Raw genomic sequence first — 23194 nt, forward strand, 5'->3', positions numbered from 1 at the left:
AACAATTCAGATGAAAATGTTTATCTATTCTTGAACAGCTCTTAACAATAGAAATAACCCTGCCCCTCACTGTGTGACTTGCTGAACTTAGTGTGATATTTCCATGCACTCTGTGGTTAACAGTATTGTCCGCTTTTGTTATCTGTATATCACTTTGCTGCTATAAGTAGTTGGTGTGAACAGAGAGGAAACTATTAATAGCACATTGATACTGTATCTTGTACAGTGCTCTTCAAAATTGCATTAAGGTTAAAAAATATAATGCATTGTTGTGGCTTCTTTGCACCAGGTTTCAAACGGAGCAACCGGCAGGGGGGGGCTTACCAGTTATCCTGGAGCCAATCTTTGCTGCCACAGGTAACATTTTAATTTGAGGATGTATTAATTAGTATTCACTCAGAACATCTGTGCCTATATTTGCATGAGTGTTTTTGAAGGTTTACTCTGAATTTACATTTCTGCTCTTCCTCACACATCCAGCTCTCCAGGTGCAGGTGAGCAGATCAACAGTCTATCAGAGCTGAAGTGTCACAGTAGGATTGGTCCTCCTGCTCCTGGTTTGAGAATAGACGGGAAATAAAGGCAGACACATCTTACAAAGACCGCTTTTATTCTGAAGGCATCTATTCCTGTGTGGTGTGTGAGTTTACCACACAGTCTTGATACGGTACATTTAGTTACTAGTTACTTTGCAGATTCAAATAATTCAGTGTCTATACACTTCTAATTGTGATGTGTTACCGATCAGATGTCCAGTGGGGCCGGACATTGAGTGAGAGGATGTTGCATCAGAGCCAAAGTAGCACATTTTTAAATTAGTTTATTTTATCAACAATCTGACAGAAAACAAGTACCAGTAGACAAAAAGACTTCAAGAGTAAATGCAGTCGTTACCCCTACCCTGTTAGAAACCCACAGAATGAGTCTCTCATTCCTAAATAATCAGCACTAAGAGGTCCATTTACAGTTTACAAAGCAATACAATTACTTGTTAAGTCAGAGAGTTACTGACTACATGCAGATTAAATAGTGTAGTTTAACAGCTTCACATCTGTCTGTTGCCTGCTGTGCTGACCACAGAGGGACATTATCTTTCAAGAGGAAATGTTTCTCTGTTGTAAGCAGAATTATTTATTGATATATTTAGTGTGATGATTAATGTGATATGATTGATCTTTCATACATTGACCTGCTGATGTGCTTTAATTTCTCAGAAGTCACACTGAGATGAGAGGAGCAGCTATGAGTTTAAAAGTGACAGCGAGTGGATTCCTCATCTTCCTTCTCTCTGTGCCAGGTAATGTATGTGTATATTTACATTGTTGGGTATTTAGTTACTCAGAGCAAGCTAAAAGCTATTTTTTCGAATTATATAAAAATAAATGATTACCTGACTAATCATTTTCTAGATTGTATGTGTGATATGATGCCAAATGTTACAGACCATGAAAACACATACAGTTCTGTTTTCTGTTTCCATGTTTTGTGTAGTTAATGTTAAAGAATAAGAGTTGTTAGTGGTTCATCTGGCGCCGGTACTCTGTAGCAGGATTTGTTGTTAGCAATGTAATTTCAGGGTTAACTCTGTGTTATGAAACAGGTTCACTTCTTCTTTCGTCTGTTTTGAATCTGATTGTAGTTTCTGATGCTCTCTGTGTTACAGTGGTACAGGGTCAGAATGGCTGGGGAGTGACTTACAGCTCTACTGAGATCTGTGCCGTTAAAGGATCAACAGTGGAAATAAACTCCACCTGCACATACCCGTCCAACATAAATGACCATAATACAACAGTAGATAAAACATTATGGTTTATCGAAGGGCTGTTTTCTGACTCAAAGGATCTGTCAGCAGATCCAAACTACTCAGGTCGTGTGGAGTATCTTCGTCATGACAACAACAATTATACTCTGAGAATCACAGGCCTGAGAGAGAGCGACTCAGCTGTGTACAAGTTCAGGTTCATAACAAACCAACCAGAAAGAAGATATAGTGGTTTACCTGGAGTCACTTTGAGGGTCACAGGTAACATTTTCATCAGAATATTCCAAATGTTCAGTATCTTGGTAACACTATGAATCTTTGTGTATCTGGTTGCATGCATGCAATTGATCGTCTTGTAAAATGTACATTTTGGTTCTATCTTGACTTATCCAGACTTCCAGGTGCAGGTGGAAAGATCATCCAACCAGTTAGCGGTTAAGTGTCGGACCACTTGTGATTTACCTGATCAGTCTTTATATATCTGGTACAATAATGGACAGAAAATGGATGAGGAAACATCTTCTCATCCAGTCTCTGTTAATGATAACGGCAGCTATTCCTGTGCTTTTAGACGGCAAGAGGATTACCGCTCTCCTTCAGTGTGTGAGTTTGCTTCACAGTGTCACTAATAAAAAGCTAAACTGACAAGACAATGTACTATAATATGTCAAAATAATGGAAGGCATCTCGGAATACCCTCACGTTTGTGCATGTCCCTTGTGCCAGTCAGGCACAGACACCTTTTCATACTTGAAATAATTAATTTATATTCATATATCCTCCTCCAGATATGCCAAAGGTTCCCTCTGTGTCAGTGTGTCCCAGTGGTGAGATAGTGAATGGCAGTTCAGTCACTCTGAGCTGTAGCAGTGATGCTAACCCACCACCTACTTATACCTGGTACAAGAAGAATCAACGCCGTCAGTCTCTCAGTAGAGTACCACAGCTTGTCTTCAGGTCCATCCAGTCATTTGACTCTGGAGAATATTACTGTAAGGTTGAGAACCAGCTTGGGAGTAAAACATCTGAATCCATTTCTGTCGACGTGAAATGTGAGTAAAACATCATTCTATAGTCAGTTTATGTTAACAAAACACTTAAAGGACATGAGCATTTCCTCTTTCGTTCATTGTGCGTTTACTTCACTGTGCCACAAATGTCCAACTTTTACTCTGGGTAACTTAAACACCATACCGCTCATGAAATGTAAGCTGGAATACATTAGAATGCTACTGTAAGAACATCAGTCATGTCAAGTCAGTGTGTAAATGATTGCCATATATAATGTGGGTTGCTAAAAGAACCCAGAAGTAGCAGGAGGAGGCCTGGGAGGAAATAAAGGTATTCGGATAGGCAGTTAATTTATGTCTGTTTATTTATATATGCGTCTCCAGATACTCTAAAGCTTCCATCTGTGTCACAATGAAATCTTACAATTTTATACCAAGATAACAAGACAGTGACTAGTGTTTTAATGTGTGTTGCCAGGGGGCTAATCAAACTGCACCTTCTTTATTGAACCTTTTAAATATGTAGTTCTTCTCTGCATACTTAATCTGCATCTTGAAATGAAATGTAAAATGTGTTCATGTTTTCTCGTCCAGATGCTCCAAAGCTTCCCTCTGTGTCAGTGAGCCCCTCTGGTGAAATAATGGAGGGTAGTTTAGTGAATCTGACCTGTAGCAGTGATGCTCACCCAGCAGCTAATTACACCTGGTACAAGGAGAATCAAACACTGATTCAAGGACCAGAAGGCGTCTATAATTTCTCCTCCATCAGCTCTGAGGACAGAGGGATCTACTACTGCAAGTCCGAGAATCAGTATGGAGAGATCAACTCTTCATCTCTGTTTATAGACGTCCAGTGTGAGTAACATTAGGGAGTCACTTAGACTGACAATGGAACTAAAATAAAATGTTGACTAATATTGATTAGTTGTCTCTCTGTACATGTTCTCCTCCAGATGCTCCAAAGCTTCCCTCTGTGTCAGTGAGCCCCTCTGGTGAATTAATGGAGGGTAGTACAATGAATCTGACCTGTAGCAGTGATGCTAACCCAACAGCTAATTACACCTGGTACAAGGAGAACCAAACACTCCTTCAAACACCAGGGGAAAGTTACGATTTCCCTTCCATCAGCTCTGACCACAGTGGGCACTATTACTGCAAGTCTGAGAATAAATATGGACAGATCAACTCTTCATCTCTCTTCATAGATGTCCAGTGTAAGTACAAAACATTTGCATATAAGGCATATGGTTAGTAAGTTTAGATATTGTTTTTAATGTACTGACCACAAGTGTTGAAGGTGTTATTCTTGGTTCCTAACAATCTTGCATTTCATCTTTTATTCTATACCTATTTTTGACCATTTAAATATGTAGTTCTTCTGTGAATACTTAATCTGTATCTCACAATTAAATATTAAATGTGTTAATGTTTTCTCCTCCAGATGCTCCAAAGCGTCCCTCTGTGTCAGTGAGCCCCTTTGGTGAAATAATGGAGGGTAGTTCAGTGACTCTGACCTGTAGCAGTGATGCTAACCCAGCAGCTAATTACACCTGGTACAAGGAGAACCAAACACTGATTCAAGGACCAGGGGGAAAGTTCCATTTCCCTTCCATCAGGTCTGACCACAGAGGGCACTATTACTGCAAGTCTGAGAATAAATATGGCTGGATCAACTCTCCATCTCTCTTCATAGATGTCCAGTGTAAGTACAAAACATTTGCATATGAGGCATATGGTTAGTCAGTTTAGAAATTGTTTTTAATGTACTGACCACAAGTGTTTAAGGTGTTATTATTAGGGCGGCTGTAGTTCAGGAGGTAGAGCTCGTCGTCTAGTGATTGGAAGGTCACTGATTCGAATCCCGCCTCCCCATCAGTTACATGTCGAAGCATCCTTGAGCAAGATACTGAAACAAACTGCTCCTGATGAGCAGCTGGCGGCTTGCATGGCAGCCTCCGGCATCATTGTGTGAATGGGTGAATGTGGCATGTATTTTTTAAGTGCTTTGAGCTGTCCGAGAGGACTGGAAAAGCGCTATAGAAATGTAGACCATTTATTGGTTCTTAACAATCTTGCATTTCATCTGTTATTCTATACCTCTTTTTTGACCATTTAAATATGTAGTTCTTCTGTGATCTGTATTTGTGTATCTTACCATTAAAGGTAAAAATGTGTTCATGTTTTCTCCTCCAGATGCTCCAAAGCTTCCCACTGTGTCGGTGAGTCCCTCTGCTGAAATAGTTGAGGGCAGTTCAGTGAATCTGACCTGTAGCAGTGATGCTAACCCAGCAGCTAATTACACCTGGTACAAGGAGAATGAGGACTCACCAAAAGCTTCAGGGCAGATCTTCACCATCACTGACCTCCGATTTGAGCACAGTGGGAATTACTATTGTAAAGCCCAGAACAGAAGAGGAGATTATAACGCCAACTTAGATCTGAATGTTGTGGCTGGTAAGTGATCATCAGAAGTCACACCGCACCATCTAGGCCCCATTTTGTGACCCTCCATGTGTAATCCAGAGTTCTTGTGAAACTTCTGTGTCCATTAGAAGGAGTTGCTAGCTGCTCCATTTGTGATGGAGGAAGCACACTGTTGACCCTAAAAGTCCAGTTTTAGCAACATCATTTACTGAAACTTTAATACAGGTTCAGTGGTGTGCAGATATTCATAGCTGTACCCTCAATGATGTACATCAACAGATTAACATAATTGAGGACATGCTTCATTTGTCTCTTGGCCACAGATATTTTTTTTTTATGAACAAAGAACATTATTATTAAGGTCATTACTATTTTATTTGTTACACTCTAATTAATCGTCAGTCTTTACGTTTGATCTCTGTTTTCTAGGAGCATGGAGATCAATAGTTGCTGCCACAGTCCCTGCCATTTCCCTCGTAATCCTACTCACCTCTCTCTTTCTATGGATCATGTGAGCCGTTTTGTTTCACAAATAATTGTTGATAAAGTAATTCATTTTAGCAGTGAGCGTAGCATTTTAGTTTAACTTTTATCTTGAATTCTCTGGACCAGAAAGAAGAGGGCTCCCAAGCAAACGTCGGAGGCTGGAGAGAGACCAGACAACAGGGAGCAGGTGAGGAAGAAGAGTCAAAATACTTAAGTGAAAAATAAAAACACCATTCTGGCTTTAAAGTTTAGTTGAGACTGCCACACTGTCTAGCTTCCAGCTCAACTTAAAACTTATTTGACTGAGCAATACTTGATTTTACTTTTTGATCCACCTTTCTCACCAAAATGAATAATTTTCTACATATAAAAGCATTCCTTCATTTTGTCCTTGTATTTCATACCTTTGTCTGGGTCTTTATTATGTAGCATATAGTTAAAACAAGAATATTTGTTCCATCATTGCTGTTAGCGCCCAAGCTTTTTCTCTTTCCATCTGGGTTGCTTCACATGTTGGTGGTCACCAGTCAAACTGAAGAATTCTGTTAAAACCTTAAAAATTAGACTTTTTTAAAAAGAAGACTAAAAAAACATAAAATCCGACAACATTTTTTTTTCTCTCTCTCTCATTTCGCTTTCATTTTGGCTTATAAATAATTTCAAATTAAACAGCTTGTCTTATTTTTTGGAACGTCAAATTCCTTTTGCTGTGTTACGAATTGAATTTGAAATGCCTCCCTGTTGGGCAGAAATGTAACACACGCAATAGTGAAAATGACAAGTCAGGAAGTTGTTTATTGTGAGGAAGTTATGCAGCCTGTCGAGTGGATGTGTACAAGGCAGCAAGGACAACGACCCAAATGCTGACACCCAGGCAGACAGGAACAATTCAATTATTTATTGTTAAAATGATCACACATAAGGTGGCAAGTCCAAACAGAAGTGGTAGAGAATTCACAGGTTGACAGGAATGGGGCAGGAGAAAGGTGCGGGTAGGCACCAGTTTGGGTTTAGATTCAGGTGGCCGGAAAACCAAAGATACGACTCAGCATTAAAAATCTGGCCCAAAGCAGGTGGAGATGGGCCGGTGTGCTGGACGGCATATACCGTGGGGGTTAAGTGTGGAATGAGAAACATGTGAGCAGGTGGACATGGGTCAGGTGACTCGGACCAGTGGGAAAGTCATGGCTGCTGGTGAATGGATGGAGAAGTCATGTTTGGAGAGTTCCTAAGAAATTCATGCTTCACTGCTTTAAAGAGGAATTAGGCCATTTATAAATTGCACCATCTGTTTTTATTAACCAGGAAATACAACAACAAATTAGTTTCCCACATAAGCCTCTGATTGTCTTTGTGGCTTGGAGTAAAACCTCAATCCTGCCCACATAATTCATCTTTTTTGTCTGTTGTCCACAGATACAACCAGCAGAGCAGCAGGTTGAATTGGACTATACCACTGTCTACTTCTCAAATAAACAAGCAGATCCCATCTACTCCAACATCAGAGCAGCTAAGCCCCGAAGATACAAGGATAAAAATGATGAGGGAGAATTGGTCGAATATGTTGCTGTGACATTTAACAGTGCCAGTGGAGGCTCGAGGTAAGCAGCTCCTCAAACAAAATCTCATCATCTATTAGGAGCAAATTAAAGTTGGAAACAATTTATGATGATTTTATTCTAATAATTTAGTCACTGTGTTTATCGCTTCTTTTAATGTATTTTCCTCCCAGAACCAGAGGTCGGGAAGCTACAGATGAGCCAGCTGCAGTGTACAGCAAAATCAACAGACTCCACAAAAAACATGGACAGAGGAGTCTGTAGTCTGCTTTGTTGATGAAGGTTCATCCAGGTCATGTTAATTCAAAGTGCTTCGAATGCACTTAGTACTTAGAATGCAGTCTACTTTCCATCCAGGGTATTTCTTATTAATCTTTGTGGGAAAAAAAATGCATTGAGCTTTTAAAACATATGCCTTATGTAAGGCTTATCCAAGAATGCAGGGAGAACCTATGTGTACATATACATTTAAGCAGAACACACAACAGGATTAAGCTTTGTACATGGCTGAGCATAAGTCTAAATAAAGAACATGTAAAGTGTTCACAAATCATTGTAATAGACAATGTGATTAGTGTAACATGTTTTAGCATGACCTTCTCTTTCACTTACTGACTGATTTGATCTCCTCCTCCCAGCTGGAGCACCTGCATGGAGGCAGGTGGGAGAAGTTGGACTCATTAGAATGATGAGACATTATTCCTGACTGGCTTCCTATCCACAGACAGACAGGTTTCAAGTCCTCATGGTTGTACTAAAATGACTATGTGTCTGTGGTGCATGACAATTTTGGCGAGCACAGTTTTCTGTACAATGTTCTCATGGATTTTTAGAAAATCTTGCCTCAAGCAGGAGAACAAAAAAATATGACCATTGTTGCCAGAGAAAGACACCCTGAAACTAGAGAGCTACTTAGAGCGATCACCTCCTATTCCTTTTCTATATACAAAGCTGTGAACTCCAAGTTTAAATCGATGGACTCTACCTGGATGGGCTGGAAAACCCTGGATATTGCAGCCATTGTGTCACTTGATTTGACCAAAGTAAACTGCAGAGAATGCCAATATTGCTGCCATTAGGTGTTGATACAGAGATATGTGATTACAAAATCATTTCAATAACTGTGACTTACAGATTTATAACTTACTGCTTTAACTATGAGAGCTTACTTTACTTAAAAGGACCTAAACTTATATCTGAGCTGTGAATCTCCATTAAGTCCATTTCAGTTTTTTGGGGTCAATCATCGAAGCAAAGAATGTGAAGTTCACTAAATTTAAAGTCTTTTCAGAATAAAAGTTTGTGTAGCACACGACATTTGAGCCTTTGTTCACCTAAAACAAGAGTTTGTTGTAATATGTTAAAGACTTTGTGACGTTCTGCCTCAGTTCACACAGAGTTTACATGTAGAGGGCAGGTGTAAATATTTACAATCAAAATGAAAAGGTTTGACTTGATGCATCTCATACTGCTGCAGTAGCAAAGAGATTAAATGTGTCTGTTGTCTCATCTGTTTTTGAACGGTCTTTTCTGGTGTCAGTGGGATGTTGGCAGTGAAACAGGTTTCGAACCAACAGGTTGTGATTTCAGTTTCATGTCTGTTAATAACCTAAAGAGGAAGGAAATGTAGTCGTTTAAGAGCCTGATATCTGTCTTCTGCTCACTGACAACTGAGGAACGGCTTCTTTCAAGACAACGTCCGTCTTCATTGTAAGTAGAATTGTTTGTTGATGTGACTGATACTGTAAACCTCCTGTGTGCATCATTATTTTACCTGCTGACATGTTTTATTGTCTCTGAAACCTCACAGAGAGATCAGAGGAGCAGATATGAGTTTAGCTGCAGCAGCGAGTGGACTTGTGGTCTTCCTTCTCTCTGTGTCAGGTACAGTTACATTTACTGCATTTAAAGAGGGAATCTTGACTTTTGCATGAAGTAGCTGTGTGCTCAGCACTTTTACACGCTGTAAACTGAGAATATTTTGGGTTTTCAGAACTTTTCCCTTCTCGTACTGTTTAATCTGTTCTAAAGTCAGGTACAGTTACATTTACTGCATTTAAAGAGGGAATCTGGGAAAAGGTGAGACTTAAATGAAGAAGGGAACCGATTCGCCAAATCAGTCTCAGAAAAGGTACTAAACTGTTTGTAACTCTGATTAATAATTAACTTAATAACTACAACCAATATTACCATAACAGCTAGTAATGGTTGAAGGATTTTGGAGTTCTTGACAGAGTAGAGGTTCAGCAACATTCACTCTTGTACAATATTAAATAGACAGCTTGAAGGTTCAAAAGTCTTTTATTTACACAAAGATGAAAACACACTAACTAACTTGTACTATATACAGGTGTGTGTGTGTGTGTGTGTGTGTGAGTGTGTGTCTGGCAGAACAAAGAAACAATGGTGGTCACTGATATCACATGTATTCTGATATGCTCCAGGCTCAAGGAATGTGTGTGTGTGTGTGTGTGTGTGTGTGTGTGTGTGTGTGTGTGTGTGTGTGTGTGTGTGTGTGTGTGTGTGTGTGTGTGTGTGTGTGTGTGTGACGTGATGCCAGGTTATAGAAAATGGTTAGCTGCATGCAAAGACCCTGAGTCTGTGTGAAGCATCATTTGACTAATGTCGAATTAGCCGTCTACAATAACACTCAAACAGAGTGGACACACATAAATTGAACATGTGCATTACATCAACCAGAGTTTAAAGTCCTGTGCTTAGCCGTGCTATGCTATGCTAACTAAGCCCAGTACAACGCTACCAGTCTTTGAAGAAAAGGTGCTGGTGGTTGCAGGAAGGAGAACGTTGGGATTCCAATGTTGAATACTGTTCTTGCTGTGTAAGGACTGATGAAAGTCTGCGGAGGAGGAAACGGTTCGCTCCTTTCCTTTGCAAGGATTGCATCTCAGTGCTAACTTGCTTGGTGTTCCTCAGATTGTGAAGTTAGCTGGCAAGCTTTGCGTCGCAGCTGCTGGTGCTAACTGATCAGGAATACTGACAGGACCTCGTGTCGCTGCACTGAGGAGAAGTTCTTTGGACCTGCTGCAAATGAAGCTTGCAGCTCTCCGCAGCTGTTAGGCCCAGAAGAAGAGATCTTGAGGGCAGGCAGCCCCGTGGGGGTGAGATGGAGAGGAGCCCTTGAGGAGAAGAAGTTGGAGGAGAAGAGAGGCTTGAGGAGAAGAGAGAGAACAAAGGAAGGCGCTGGAGTTTTGACTCTCTGATCAGAGGGGGACTGTCACCCTGACCAATAGTAGCTCAAAGCTGAATTTTGCACCTAGGTGTGAAGAATGGGGAATTCTGGGACACTGAGTTCAGTTCACAGTCCATTTTGAAATCCACAATGAATGACTTCATCTGTGGGTCCCAACAGCATGTTCACATCTTCCACTCTTCCTTTGTTTGTGTTCATCCTGGTGTCGTTCAGAAATAACATACAAAAGTCATAAAGTGTTATTTATTTAAAGCATTAGTTAGAAAGTGCTTTTAAAGGGAAGTTAACATGTGGGTGGGGTAACATGAGTATTTTGTACAACTTTTCTTCAGCATCTCAGAAAAGTGTGTAAAACACGTTTTCATTAATTTTCTGTGTGGAAGACTTTTTGTTGACGCATGATTAAGAACTTCTGATGACAGTAATTTGTCTGATAATCGAGGATTTTGAAGCATGTCCATGTTACCTTTCCCCCACATCATATTGGTAGTATGATCACCTTTGTCTTATTGACTGATTTTTATCTCAAGTTATTTATTTTGATTGTAGTTTCTGATGTGCTCTGTGTTACAGTGATACAGGGTCAGGATGACTGGGGAGTGACTTACAGCTCTACTGAGATCTGTGCCTTAAAAGGATCAACAGTGGACATGAGCTGCACCTACAGATACCCATCCAGATCACTTTCCAGTTATACTACAGTTGTGGAAGCATTCTGGTTTGCTAAAATGAATGGAAATGAATATGTGGATCTGACAACAGACCCAGAGTATTCAGATCGTGTGCAGTATAAAGGTGTTGACAAGGACTGCACTCTGAGAATCACAGACCTGAGAGAGAGCGACTCAGCTGAGTACAAGTTCAGATTCATAACAACTCAACCAGAATGGAAATATACTGGTTCACCTGGAGTCACTTTGTCCGTCAAAGGTAACATTTCATCTGAATATTTATTAAGTTTTGGGTTTCAATATCTTGGTGTGTTTTTTTTGTGTGCGTGTTGACATTCAGTCTAAAATGAAGACTTCTGTTTCTTACTCACATATTCAGATCTGCAGGTGAGGGTGAGCATCTTACAGGCCTCTACACGCTGGGCAGCGCTGATGTGTCACAGCAGTTGTCTTCTACCTGGTCGTCCTCGCTACATCTGGTACAAGAATGGACGGATCATTCAGGGACAAACATCTTATTATTATTCAGGCTCCTTCACTCCTGCAGACAGCTTTTCCTGTGCTGTAGAAGGACATGAGAACTCCCGCTCTCCTCCACTGTGTGAGTTTACTTACAGTCGACTGAAATAACACCTGGTGGAGCCTTTTGAGCCTACCTTTTGTACTGTACCTTAACTACATGTAATTCACTGGTATTTGGTGATTCATTGTGCAGAATTGGGAGACAACCAAATCACAGCCCCGTGAGATTGTAGACATGATGCATAAATATCTTTCATTGTCTGCGCTGCAACATTAAACAGTTAAATATCAGCTCACACTGGAGATTATGCAAAACAAGATTTACCTTCATGTCTTTAGCTTGTCAATTCTTTTTGATTCACAAAAACTTCATAGTGATTCCATGTTTATCTGTTCTCATCTTTTGTTGACACTTGTATTAATTAATTTAATTAATTAATTAATTAATTAGTTGTTCCTTGATCTGCTTCCTTAAGCACTGATGAACTGCGAGACACTTTGAGTCTTTGTGTGCTTTATGTTTTCAATTCTCCTCCAGATGCTCCAAAGCTTCCCTCTGTGTCAGTGAGTCCCTCTGCTGAGATAGTGGAGGGCAGTTCAGTGGTTCTGACCTGTAGCAGTGATGCTAACCCAGCAGCTAAATACACCTGGTACAAGAAGAATGGAGATCCAGACCTTCAACCTCTCAGTAAAGAACCACAGCTTGTCTTCAGCTCCATCCAGTCCTCTGACTCTGGAGAGTATTACTGTACAGCTGAGAACGAGCTATGGTGGAGGACGTCTGAATACATCTCTATTGATGTGACATGTGAGTGAAACAGTTTATTTAAAAATAACAGATTAAATGTGTCCAGTCTTTGCAGAAGAAGATTTTACTGTCATGTCTACCTTCTTGTGCTCCACATTCTCAGTCAGCTGTAATTCACTGAGCAGCTCCAGGAGACTTGACGAGTTTTATGCTGTTTTGGGACCCAGATTCAAACAGTGCTACACACAGCTGTTCACACTTTATGGTTTAAATACTACACAATCTATTGTTGTAACACACTTAACCTATTCTCTTAATACATCTCCAGATACTCCAAAGCTTCCCTCTGTGTCAGTGAGTCCCTCTGCTGAGATAGTGGAGGGCAGTTCAGTGACTCTGACCTGTAGCAGTGATGCTAACCCAGCAGCTAATTACACCTGGTACAAGGAGAATGAAGACTCACCAAAAGCATCAGGACAGATCTTCACCATCACTGACTTCAGAGCTGAACACAGTGGGAATTATTCCTGTGAAGCCCAGAACAGAAGAGGAAGAAATAAAACCACCGTACATCTGACTGTGGCAGGCAAGTTATCCTCATTCACCTGCACACACACCTGTTTACTGCACCAGACCAGATTAACATGTTAATATGTCACAAGTCATAACTGGTGCAAAGAAAACAACATTTCCTGTCTGCGTTCAGAGACAGTTTTTCTGTAGCTGTGTTCAGGGAGGAACCTCCATCATGTCAGAGGTGGATGACTCTGACTGACTGATTAACAGACAGCATCATCTGGAAAAGTGATTTATTAATGTGTCACATATCTGTGTGTATTTCTAGTGAATTCAACAATGATAATGAACATCATCAAGGTGACTGTGGTGGTCTTGATGCTGATTCCTCTTCTTCTCCTGAGTCTGTGGACGAGGTAAAACAATCAGAATCCATCTGCTCTTTTATTTTCTTCTTCAGACTTCATTTAGTTTTAGTGATAAGAGTTTCTCAATGTTGAATTTTGTATTTGTTGTTGTTGGACTCAATCCAGGAAGATTAAAACTCTGAGCTCCACCACTGAACCACAAGAACCTGTCGAGATGATAGAGGTGAGACAGTGAGAGAGAGAGAAAGAGAGAGAGAGGCCATCTTGACAAAACTTCCTCTATATCACAGTTATAATAACTTGGCTGATCTGATTTCATGCCGGTTCATGAATGAGGTCCTTTGAGCTACATTTTTTCGTCTCTCCTCACCAGTTGGACTCTTGTCCTGAGTATGAAAACATCTCAGACTTCACTGCAGCACAGACAGAAGACACAGAGCAGCAGGAGGACATGGTGTGAAGTCCAGTCAGGTTAGAGACTCCTGCATGGAATAAAACATCCCAGTCACAACTCAAACTTTCCACATGTTTTGTGTGATTCTCTTCAGATGCAGCTGAACCAGAGGCAGGACTCACCTGATGGACACAAAGAAGTACCACATTGAAACATCACAGAGGAGAGCGAGGCTGTGGAGGATGTGGGGGAAGTGGACACATTTACCTTCAGCTCCAAAAGTTTTCATGTTCAGTTTTCAGTAGCAGCAGCAGGTAGGAGTCAGCAGCACAGACAGTCAGCAGCAGCATGTAGCAGGAAGTTTAGAAGAATGTGGAGTCGGCAGCTTCAACTGAATCACGTCGAGGTGTCAGACATGATTTATTGTTCACATCAGCTTACTGCTTTAACTATGAGAGCTTATTTTTACCTGTACAGTCAGTTATATTATAGAAATTGATGAGTCGTTAAACAAAATGTATTTTGAAATTCTCCAGAATAATAAATAATATTTGAAAAATCTCTGATCAGCTTCTGGGTTTTCACCTGTCCTGGCTGACAAAGCCAATAAAGTGAGTTCAAAGTGAGACAGTGAGCTGAGAGCATCACATTTTACTTCATGTACAGTTTATATCTTCACACATTAAAACCAAACATAAGTCCAGTAGTGAAACACTTTGACAGATGTTACATTTTCCAATTATTTCTGCTGCTGAGTCAAATCAACAGCCAGCTTCCACAACAAGTGAAGGACCTGTTGGACAGCTCTGTAGGTGGAAACATTAGTGTGCAAAACCTTTAAATTTCAGCTTTAAACTAATTATTTTTCTGTTAATTTTTGAGATTATTATTTGTTCACCAGATATCAAGACATTTAAATTCAAATCTGTCCTTTAGCTTTGGATTATTTCTCACATTGTCACATTTTGTGTCCATAAGAATGAAACGTGCCACAGTTTAATGGATCATTATGATTTGGGATGTTGGACATCTCTGCACATTTTATCAATCCGAACCACCTGAACGAACCAAAGTCATTAAAAACCATTGTGTGTCCTCACCAGATCCCACCAGTCTCCTTGAACTGTGTGTGTTACATGTTCATGGGTTGTTAACACTAACAGATGTGGGAGTTTCTCACAGCTCAGTGTTCTGCTTTTCTCTGCACACAGCAGCAACCTGACTGCAGAGTGAACAGAGAAGAAACAAACCAAGAAACAGCAATAACATGTCATTCTCCATCCTCTCTTATAATGAACCCTCTGCTCTTCATCCTCTTCAGTCAAACTGCCTCGTGGTTCACAGGTACAATGCATTCCTGTTCCTTCACTACACCTGCAGACTGTGTGACATCCTGCCTCAGAGCACATAGAGATGAACTGTAGAGGGCAGGTGTAAATATTTACTATCACAATCAAAAATGTGGCTTAATGCATCCCATACTGCATTTATTATTGCATTTATACTTTGCAAGACAACACAACTTTAGTATGATGTGGGTGTTGGCTCGCATTTGGCACATCATGTATGTTAATAACCTAAAGAGGAAGGAAATGTGGTCGTTTAAGAGCCTGATATCTGTCTTCTGCTCACTGACAACTGAGGAACGGCTTCTTTCCAGACGACGTCCGTCTTCATTGTAAGTAGAATTGTTTGTTGATGTGACTGATACTGTAAACCTCCTGTGTGCATCATTATTTTATCTGCTGACATGTTTTGTTGTCTCTGAAACCTCACAGAGAGATCAGAGGAGCAGATATGAGTTTAACTGCAGCATCGAGTGGATTTGTGGTCTTCCTTCTCTCTGTGTCAGGTACAGTTACATTTACTGCATTTAAAGAGGGAATCTTGACTTTTGCATGAAGTAGCTGTGTGCTCAGCACTTTTACACGCTGTAAACTGAGAATATCTTGGGTTTTCAGAACTTTTCCCTTCTCATCCTGTTTAATCTGTTCTAAAGTCGACCCTGGCTGCAGAAGCACCAGCTCATGTGGAGGACGATTAGTTTGTATCTGCAGCTACTTTTATCACAGTGGAGTTTTTTGGAGGGATATTGTTCTCACAGTAAAACCCCAAAAACTGACTGTACTTCTTGTATATGATCGTACATCTGCACCACTCCCTGCGTGTTCTGTTAGTGCTGTCTGATCTCAGTGTGATGTTTCCATGCTATATGCAGACAGCTTATCTCACGTCATAGCTGCTTGAAGCAGTTTCACACACTTCAGTGTTCTGCTTTTATTTTTAGTTTTCACACTTGACTCAGCAGCATCCTGAGCACAGAGTGAACAGAGAGAACTGACCAAGAACAGCACAGACTCTAATAAATAATATTTCTCCTCTTATCCTGGTCAGTAAACTGCATTAAAGGTCGCAGGTTCAATACATCCCTGTTCACTTCACTGCACCTTCAGACTGGGTGCACGTTGAGTTTAACTGTAGAAAGCTTGTTCACATCTTCCACTCTTCCTTTGTTTGTGTTCATCCTGGTGTCGTTCAGAAATAACATACAAAAGTCATGACGTGTTATTTATTTAAAGCATTAGTTAGAAAGTGCCTATTAAAGGGAAGTTAACATGTGGGTGGGGTAACATGAGTATTTTGTACAACTTTTCTTCAGCATCTCAGAAAAGTGTGTAAAATATGTTTTTATTAATTTTCTGTGTGGAGGACTTTTTGTTGACGCATGATTAAGAACTTCTGATGACAGTAATTTGTCTGATAATGGAGGATTTTGAAGCATGTCCATGTTACCTTTCCCCCACATCATATTGGTAGTATGCTCACCTTTGTCTTATTAACTGATTGTTAACTGAAGTTATTCAGTTTGATTGTGTTTTCTGATGTTCTCTGTGTTACAGTGATACAGGGTCAGAATGGCTGGGGAGTGACTTACAGCTCTACTGAGATCTGTGCCTTAAAAGGATCAACAGTGGACATGAGCTGCACCTACATATACCCATCCAGATCACATTCCCGTGATACTACAGTTTTGAAAGCATTCTGGTTTGCTAAAATGAATGGAAATGAATATGTGGATCTGAAAACTGACCCAGAGTATTCAGGTACTGTGCAATATATCTGTGGTAACAAGGCCTGCACTCTGAGAATCACAAACCTGAGAGAGAGCGACTCAGCTGAGTACCAGTTCAGATTCATTACAAACCAAAAAGGTGGGAGTTATACTGGTTCACCTGGAGTCGCTTTGTCTGTCACAGGTAACATTTTCATCTGAATATTTATTAATTTAGTTCAAAGTGTTTAATTTCCTGACATCACTGTAAATGTTTGTATACATCTTATGTATGTATTTATGAACATAATTGACATTGTTGTTCATTATGCACATATTTACAGAGCCTCCCAAGGTGCAGGTGCATCAGTTACGTTCAACCACTTCCCTGACGTGTGTCAGCAGTTGTGGTCATACTTCCTTCATCTGGTTCAAGAATGGAGAGAAAATACATGAAAATGACAGAAATTACTATCCAATCTACGTTGGTCATGCAGACAAGTACACCTGTGCTGTCAGAGGTTATGAGAAGTTCCTGTCTCCTCCAGTGTGTGAGTTTACTTTCTGTTCCATCTCAGGGAGCCTTTAACATGTTAATGTAACTCAGTGGTATTTGGTGATTTGCTGTGCAGAAGTGGTCGACAACCAAATAGCTGCACTAAGATTCTAGACTTGTTGAATAAATATGTATTTTTTGTGTCTTCACTTCAAATTAAGCCGTAAAATAACAGATCACTGGAAATTTAGTCAAACAAGATCTGTCTGTATCTTTAGTTGACACTTTAAGATGCAAAACACTTTTTATTACTCAAGGACTTTTTTAAGTCTGGTCCATCCAAGAGTGAACAGAATGTAGTCATATGATTGTTCAGATGTAGTTACAAGTTATTAGTATTTCTTGTGTTGTGAGTGTTAGTATGCACACCTTTAGCTAACTTACCTGCTAGAGTTCATCAGTAAACATGAAAGTGTCCAAAGACACTGAACCAGAATAATTTACTTCATCACTGATGAACTGCGAGACATTTTGTCTGTGATGTTTATGTGCATTTGGATTTATGTTGATTAGGTTGAAGAAAGATTAATTAGTTTGGTATTTCTGATGTCTGTCTATTTCTTACATGGACCTCCATTACCAACACACACATTAAAACTGAATCTAAAAATGTTAATGTTTTCTCCTCCAGATGCTCCGATACGTCCCTCCGTGTCAGTGAGCCCCTCTGCTGAGATACTGAAGGGCAGTTCAGTGACTTTGACCTGCAGCAGTGATGCTAACCCAGCAGCTAAATACACCTGGTACAAGATCAACGGAAATGCAGACAGTCATCCTCTCAGTAAAGATCCACAGCTTGTCTTCAGCTCCATCCAGTCCTCTGACTCTGGAGAGTATCACTGTACAGCTGAGAACGAGCTGGGGAGGAGGACGTCTGAAAACATCTCTATTAATGTGAAATGTGAGTAAATTGCAGCTTGTTTAAAAACCATCAAGCCACTTATGACAACTTTTTAAAGCTTTATCATCAGTCAAGTGTTTCACTGATCATTCACACTCATCCACAGTCTGCTGCTGTTGTTCACTGAGCAGCTACAGAAGATGATGAAGTGATGTTTTATTTACAAATTGTTTCCAGATCTGCACAGATGTTCATTGATCCAGAAAACCAGCTCTAAAGTTTCAGATGCTCCCACACATAAATACACATCCAACATCTAATGTGGCCAGAGTCCTGTGATCAACCCTGTCTCTGAGACATGATGTTTAGTACTTATACAGTAGTTTGTATTGCTACAAACATTTTGACAGAAACAAAATTGCTGTCTTGATTTTGTTACATGGACACATTTTGAGGATTGTAGGGAGAGAAAACTTTTTGTTCCCCACACAGTTAAATTACAGAACCAACATCATCAGTTGGGACCAGAAATTCACTGGAGAATATCAGAATGAATATAATTTTCTTTTCCAGTTCTCCAGTATTTGAAACATATGTGTGTGATGTAATTTACCAACGTTTACTGTTAAAAGTGGAACAAGAACAAGTTGCCCTAACACACAAACAACCACACACACACACATACACACATGTTGTGGCACCAGCTGCAGTCTTTGTAAAGAATCAACAAACAATGGAAGAATTTTCACCTCGTTTCACAAATGAAATCTGACAATTTTATACCAAACCAAAGAAGACAGCCACTAGTTTTATTTAATAGATGTTGCAAAGTGTTGAATCAAACTGCACCACCTACTTTATGACTGATATTTTTCCTTATTGTATTTCATCTGTTATTCATCTGAAACTCATCTGCAATATTAAAATTAAATGTAAAATGTGTTCATGTTTTCTCCTCCAGATGCTCCAATACGTCCCTCTGTGTTAGTGAGTCCCTCTGCTGAGATAGTGGAGGGCAGTTCAGTGACTCTGACCTGTAGCAGTGATGCTAACCCAGCAGCTAAATACACCTGGTACAAGGAGAACCAAGAACTGCTTCAAGGACCAGAAGGCGTCTATCATTTCTCCTCCATCAGCTCTGAGGACAGAGGGATCTACTCCTGCAAGTCTGAGAATCAGTATGGAGAGATCATGTCCTCGTCTCTATCAGTCGATGTCCAGTGTGAGTACAAAATATAAGCAGCACTGGTGTCCTGCTGACTCAGCGTTAAGGGACATATGACTTGTAGCCACAGTGAACCTGCTTCACATATTTACACACATATCTCCAGAGATATCATGTGAATTAACTGATAACTGTGGTCTGTGTGTAATGTAAATGTGACTAAGCCATCATCTGATGTGAATGACATGAGTCTCTTTAAATCTCCTCCAGATGCTCCAAAGCTTCCCTCTGTGTCAGTGAGTCCCTCTGCTGAGATAGTGGAGGGCAGTTCAGTGACTCTGACCTGTAGCAGTGACGCTAACCCAGCAGCTAACTACACCTGGTACAAGAAGAATGAAGACTCACCAAAAGCATCAGGACAGATCTTCACCATCACTGACTTCAGAGCTGAACACAGTGGGAATTATTACTGTGAAGCCCAGAACAGAAGAGGAAGAAATAAAACCACCGTACATCTGACTGTGCCAGGTAAGTTTTTGATGGTGGAACAGATGATATACGTAGTCGATAGTACAGAAAAGGACAGCTTTTTTAGAAAAACGTTTCACTCTTTGAGACTTCTTAACCTGACAGTCACATCCTCTGGATAGGAGGCAGAAAACAGGAGTGTGTTCCAGTTATCTGGGAGTCAGCCTCAGGAAGGAAGATCAGATCAGATTTTATCTTTCAGGTGAAACAGTGGTCAGAGTCTTTGCACTCTGTTACATCATGAAGGGCTCATAGGAATATAATAATCTTGTTTACATGTGTCGACCTTTAAAATGTTCAAGAACGTGTTCCCTGATGCAGGGCCGTAGCAAGGATTTTTGAAATACTGAGGTCAACATTCAGCAGGATTATTACAATTCTCACCTTTCCTCCTCTTTGCCTGATCATCCTCTGCCTTTCTTGCTGCAACAAATGATAACTTGGATTGATGCAGCCTCTTAACACAACGTTGCATCTTTGCTCCATTCATTGAATTGCTGTTCTAAAAATAGACCTGCAGTCACGTCCGGACCGTGTTTACTTTTAGTTTTAATGAAACGAAACTTAAGGAAAAAAATACCAAGGACATGACCTTGGTGTCCTCAATGGTGGCTACGGTCTTGCTCTGATGTTTCTGTGGGTGTCCTGCTGCAGTTTCGAGTACAGTCATTGCTTCTTGAGAGTCTTAATTCCCTGTGCACTCAGAGCGAGAGTGTTGTCTTTATTGTTGGGCTCCTGCCAAGCACATCCAATGTGGCTGTTGGCTTTTGTCTTTTGATCTCTCCTGCTCATAATACATGTGGAAATAATGTCAGTTTGAAGCCCAGGTGTGAAAACTGCCCATTTATTGGTTTGTTAGGATGGCGTATTGTTGTTTGCAGATGATACTGTCCTATTGGCTTCTGTAGACCTCGACTGCCAAAACTGATGATGATGAGAAAAGCTCTGACATACTCATTTTACTGCCGTGCATTTACAGCAGTGAAACATGACATGGTTGTTCTCACTGGAGCTAGATTGTACATTTGGACTCAAATACCATCTCAGCCTGTATATTAAACCATACCTGTTTGGCTCAGTTATATTTTGCAGCGATGAGTAATTGCTGTACAGAAATGTAACTTAGAAACTGTGCCTTACATTTTTTTGTCCGACAGAGTTTATTTTTCAGCCTAATCTCTCTCATGTCATGTACTATACTACATGTGTCCACAGCCTGACAGATAGTCCACCTTTATTGACCAGGACATTTATTGATTTAATACACACACGTGCACTATTATCCAGGATATGTTTGTTTTTTCCCTTGTTTTATCATATATCACTCTCTGGGACCAACAGACCGAAACATGCTGTAACAGCCTGATTAACTGTGTGTTTTCTTTTGATCACCATTTCTTAGGATCAGGGAAATCAGTGGCTGCTGGAACAATCACTGTTGTTCTCCTGGCTATCATATCCCTCTCTGTCTTCCTGTGGATCAGGTGAGCACTTCTGTTCTACTGAATCATTAAATGATCAATCACAGCAATTCAGAATTAAAACATTCAGTCGTTTATGTTTTAATTAACTCTCCTAACCAGGAAAAAGAGGACTTCCAGGGAATCTACTGAGGCTGAAGAGAGACCAGACGACAGGGAACAGGTGAGGATAGTTATGTATTTTACTCCAGAAGAAATAAAACCCAGTCTGGCTCCTGTTTATTCATACTGCCGAGTCACTCAGTGTCTTTAAGGACTTCTAGAAAACTCATCTGACAGAGGAGGACTTCATGTTCACTTTTGACAACAGGGATATTAGCTCCTTTATTACCACAGCTGCTTCTGCTTCGGCTGTTTTCATCCTGGTTTCAATCCTCTGCTAGAATGCACTGTTCAAATGAAAGACTCATATAAAATATGTAGCTGAAAGTAATTCTGTTTATGTCTACCTGACCAGGGACAGCCGGAGGAGCAGGACGACTTTCAGTACGCCACCGTCCACTTCTCCAACAACCAGGCAGATAATCTGTACTCCAACATCAGACCAGCTCAGCCTCAAAGACACGTGGAGCAACAGGAAGTCGTGTACGCTGCTGTCAGATATAACAGTGCCAGTACCGCCCCGAGGTGAGAGGCTCTTCACACAGGGACACTGTGCAAGATTAAAATGACTCAACTTTGAAATGCATTCATTGCTTTTGGATTTCCCTGATCTGTCTTTATTATCATCACTGTTGGGATGTGATGGGAGTTGTTATATTTCATGCAATATCTTTTTTTTTCTCAGAGCCAGAGGTCAGGGAGCTGCAGAGGATCCAGCTGTGTTGTACAGCACCGTCAACAAAACCCGCTGACCTGCATTTATAGTCTGATATTTCTGTTTCTTCATAACATTTGTATTAAAGCAGGAATATGCAATAGAGACAATTATATATCTTAGAGAAGCTTAGATTTAGGGACTGAACATACACCAGTGTTCAGCTTAGTGGAAGAACGTGTGAAGTATTTTATGATTTTATTATCCATTTAATTGTTAATATAACTTGTAACATGCTTTTTACATCAACTTGATAATTGAAAGTTCAACTTTTATCTTTGAATTAGTCTCTGACAACTGTTCTTCATCCCAAATCTCCCCTGCAGCCTCCAAAACATACCTGAAGTAGTTGTACAACAAGTGATGTGATGCCTCTCAGGCGTTGGAGCTAATGATAGGGATAAAATACTTTGTGAATTACTCTCAGACCAAACCGTAGGAGTCTAAGACCCAATCTCAATTAGAAGTGTAACAATGTAACGATATTGACAATAATCAGGATATTTAAAAATGAAATACTAATAGTGTTAATATATGATAGCAGCTTGTAAATAATACATTGCCTCTTTCCGTTTCTTTCCCTTCCCACTTTGTCATGGTAGGTGGTGGTAATGCACCTTAACGCTGGCTGAGTGTAAATGTTCTTTTTCTACACATTTGTACAGTTATGGGAAGAGGCTCTCTCTCCACCTCCCTACACTCGTATTTTGAGTGTAATTCATTTGCCAAAGAAGAAACAAAACACAACAACAGTAAACAAAGTTAAAGATGAATTTGACTAAGCATTACTGTTTCCTAATTCTCTATAGATATTGTGATGATATCGTTATTTGGGCCGCGATAACTGTGTTGTTAAAATCTGATATTGTGACGGCCCTAATCCCAATACACCTCTTGCCCCGCCCACTTAGCCCTACCCCTCTGTTTTGCACGTTCACATCTACAGTAGTGTGTCCTGACTCTTGTTGGGACAGAGGAGTATGACAAAGATCTCTCCAAACTGAGGCTTTTGTTAGAGGCACACTTCAAACCGAGGGTTATCAGAACTCTCTGCTGTTTCAATGTATTATGGTCCTTTTCTTT

General features: G+C 40.3%; 1 protein-coding gene across 1 annotated transcript; it reads left to right on the forward strand.

The window, feature by feature from the left end:
• The first annotated feature begins 17 nt into the window (after nt 1-17).
• LOC311272039 (sialoadhesin-like) lies at nt 18-23044 on the forward strand. The gene is made up of 27 exons (XM_084378120.1): nt 18-357; nt 481-494; nt 1215-1297; nt 1664-2023; nt 2156-2365; nt 2551-2814; nt 3367-3627; nt 3726-3986; nt 4214-4474; nt 4966-5226; nt 5626-5707; nt 5809-5869; nt 7099-7283; nt 7415-7501; nt 8934-8951; nt 9052-9125; nt 11026-11382; nt 11503-11724; nt 12184-12453; nt 12722-12844; nt 18046-18180; nt 19082-19342; nt 19556-19813; nt 21216-21297; nt 21397-21457; nt 21752-21921; nt 22082-23044. Exons 1-27 carry the CDS (start codon nt 262-264, stop codon nt 22146-22148), a joined length of 4584 nt encoding a protein of 1527 aa, XP_084234246.1. The 5' UTR covers nt 18-261; the 3' UTR covers nt 22149-23044.
• Nucleotides 23045-23194: the final 150 nt, after the last annotated feature.

Source organism: Pagrus pagrus (assembly GCF_965226575.1).
Source record: "Pagrus pagrus genome assembly, chromosome: 2".
Lineage (NCBI taxonomy): Eukaryota > Metazoa > Chordata > Actinopteri > Spariformes > Sparidae > Pagrus > Pagrus pagrus.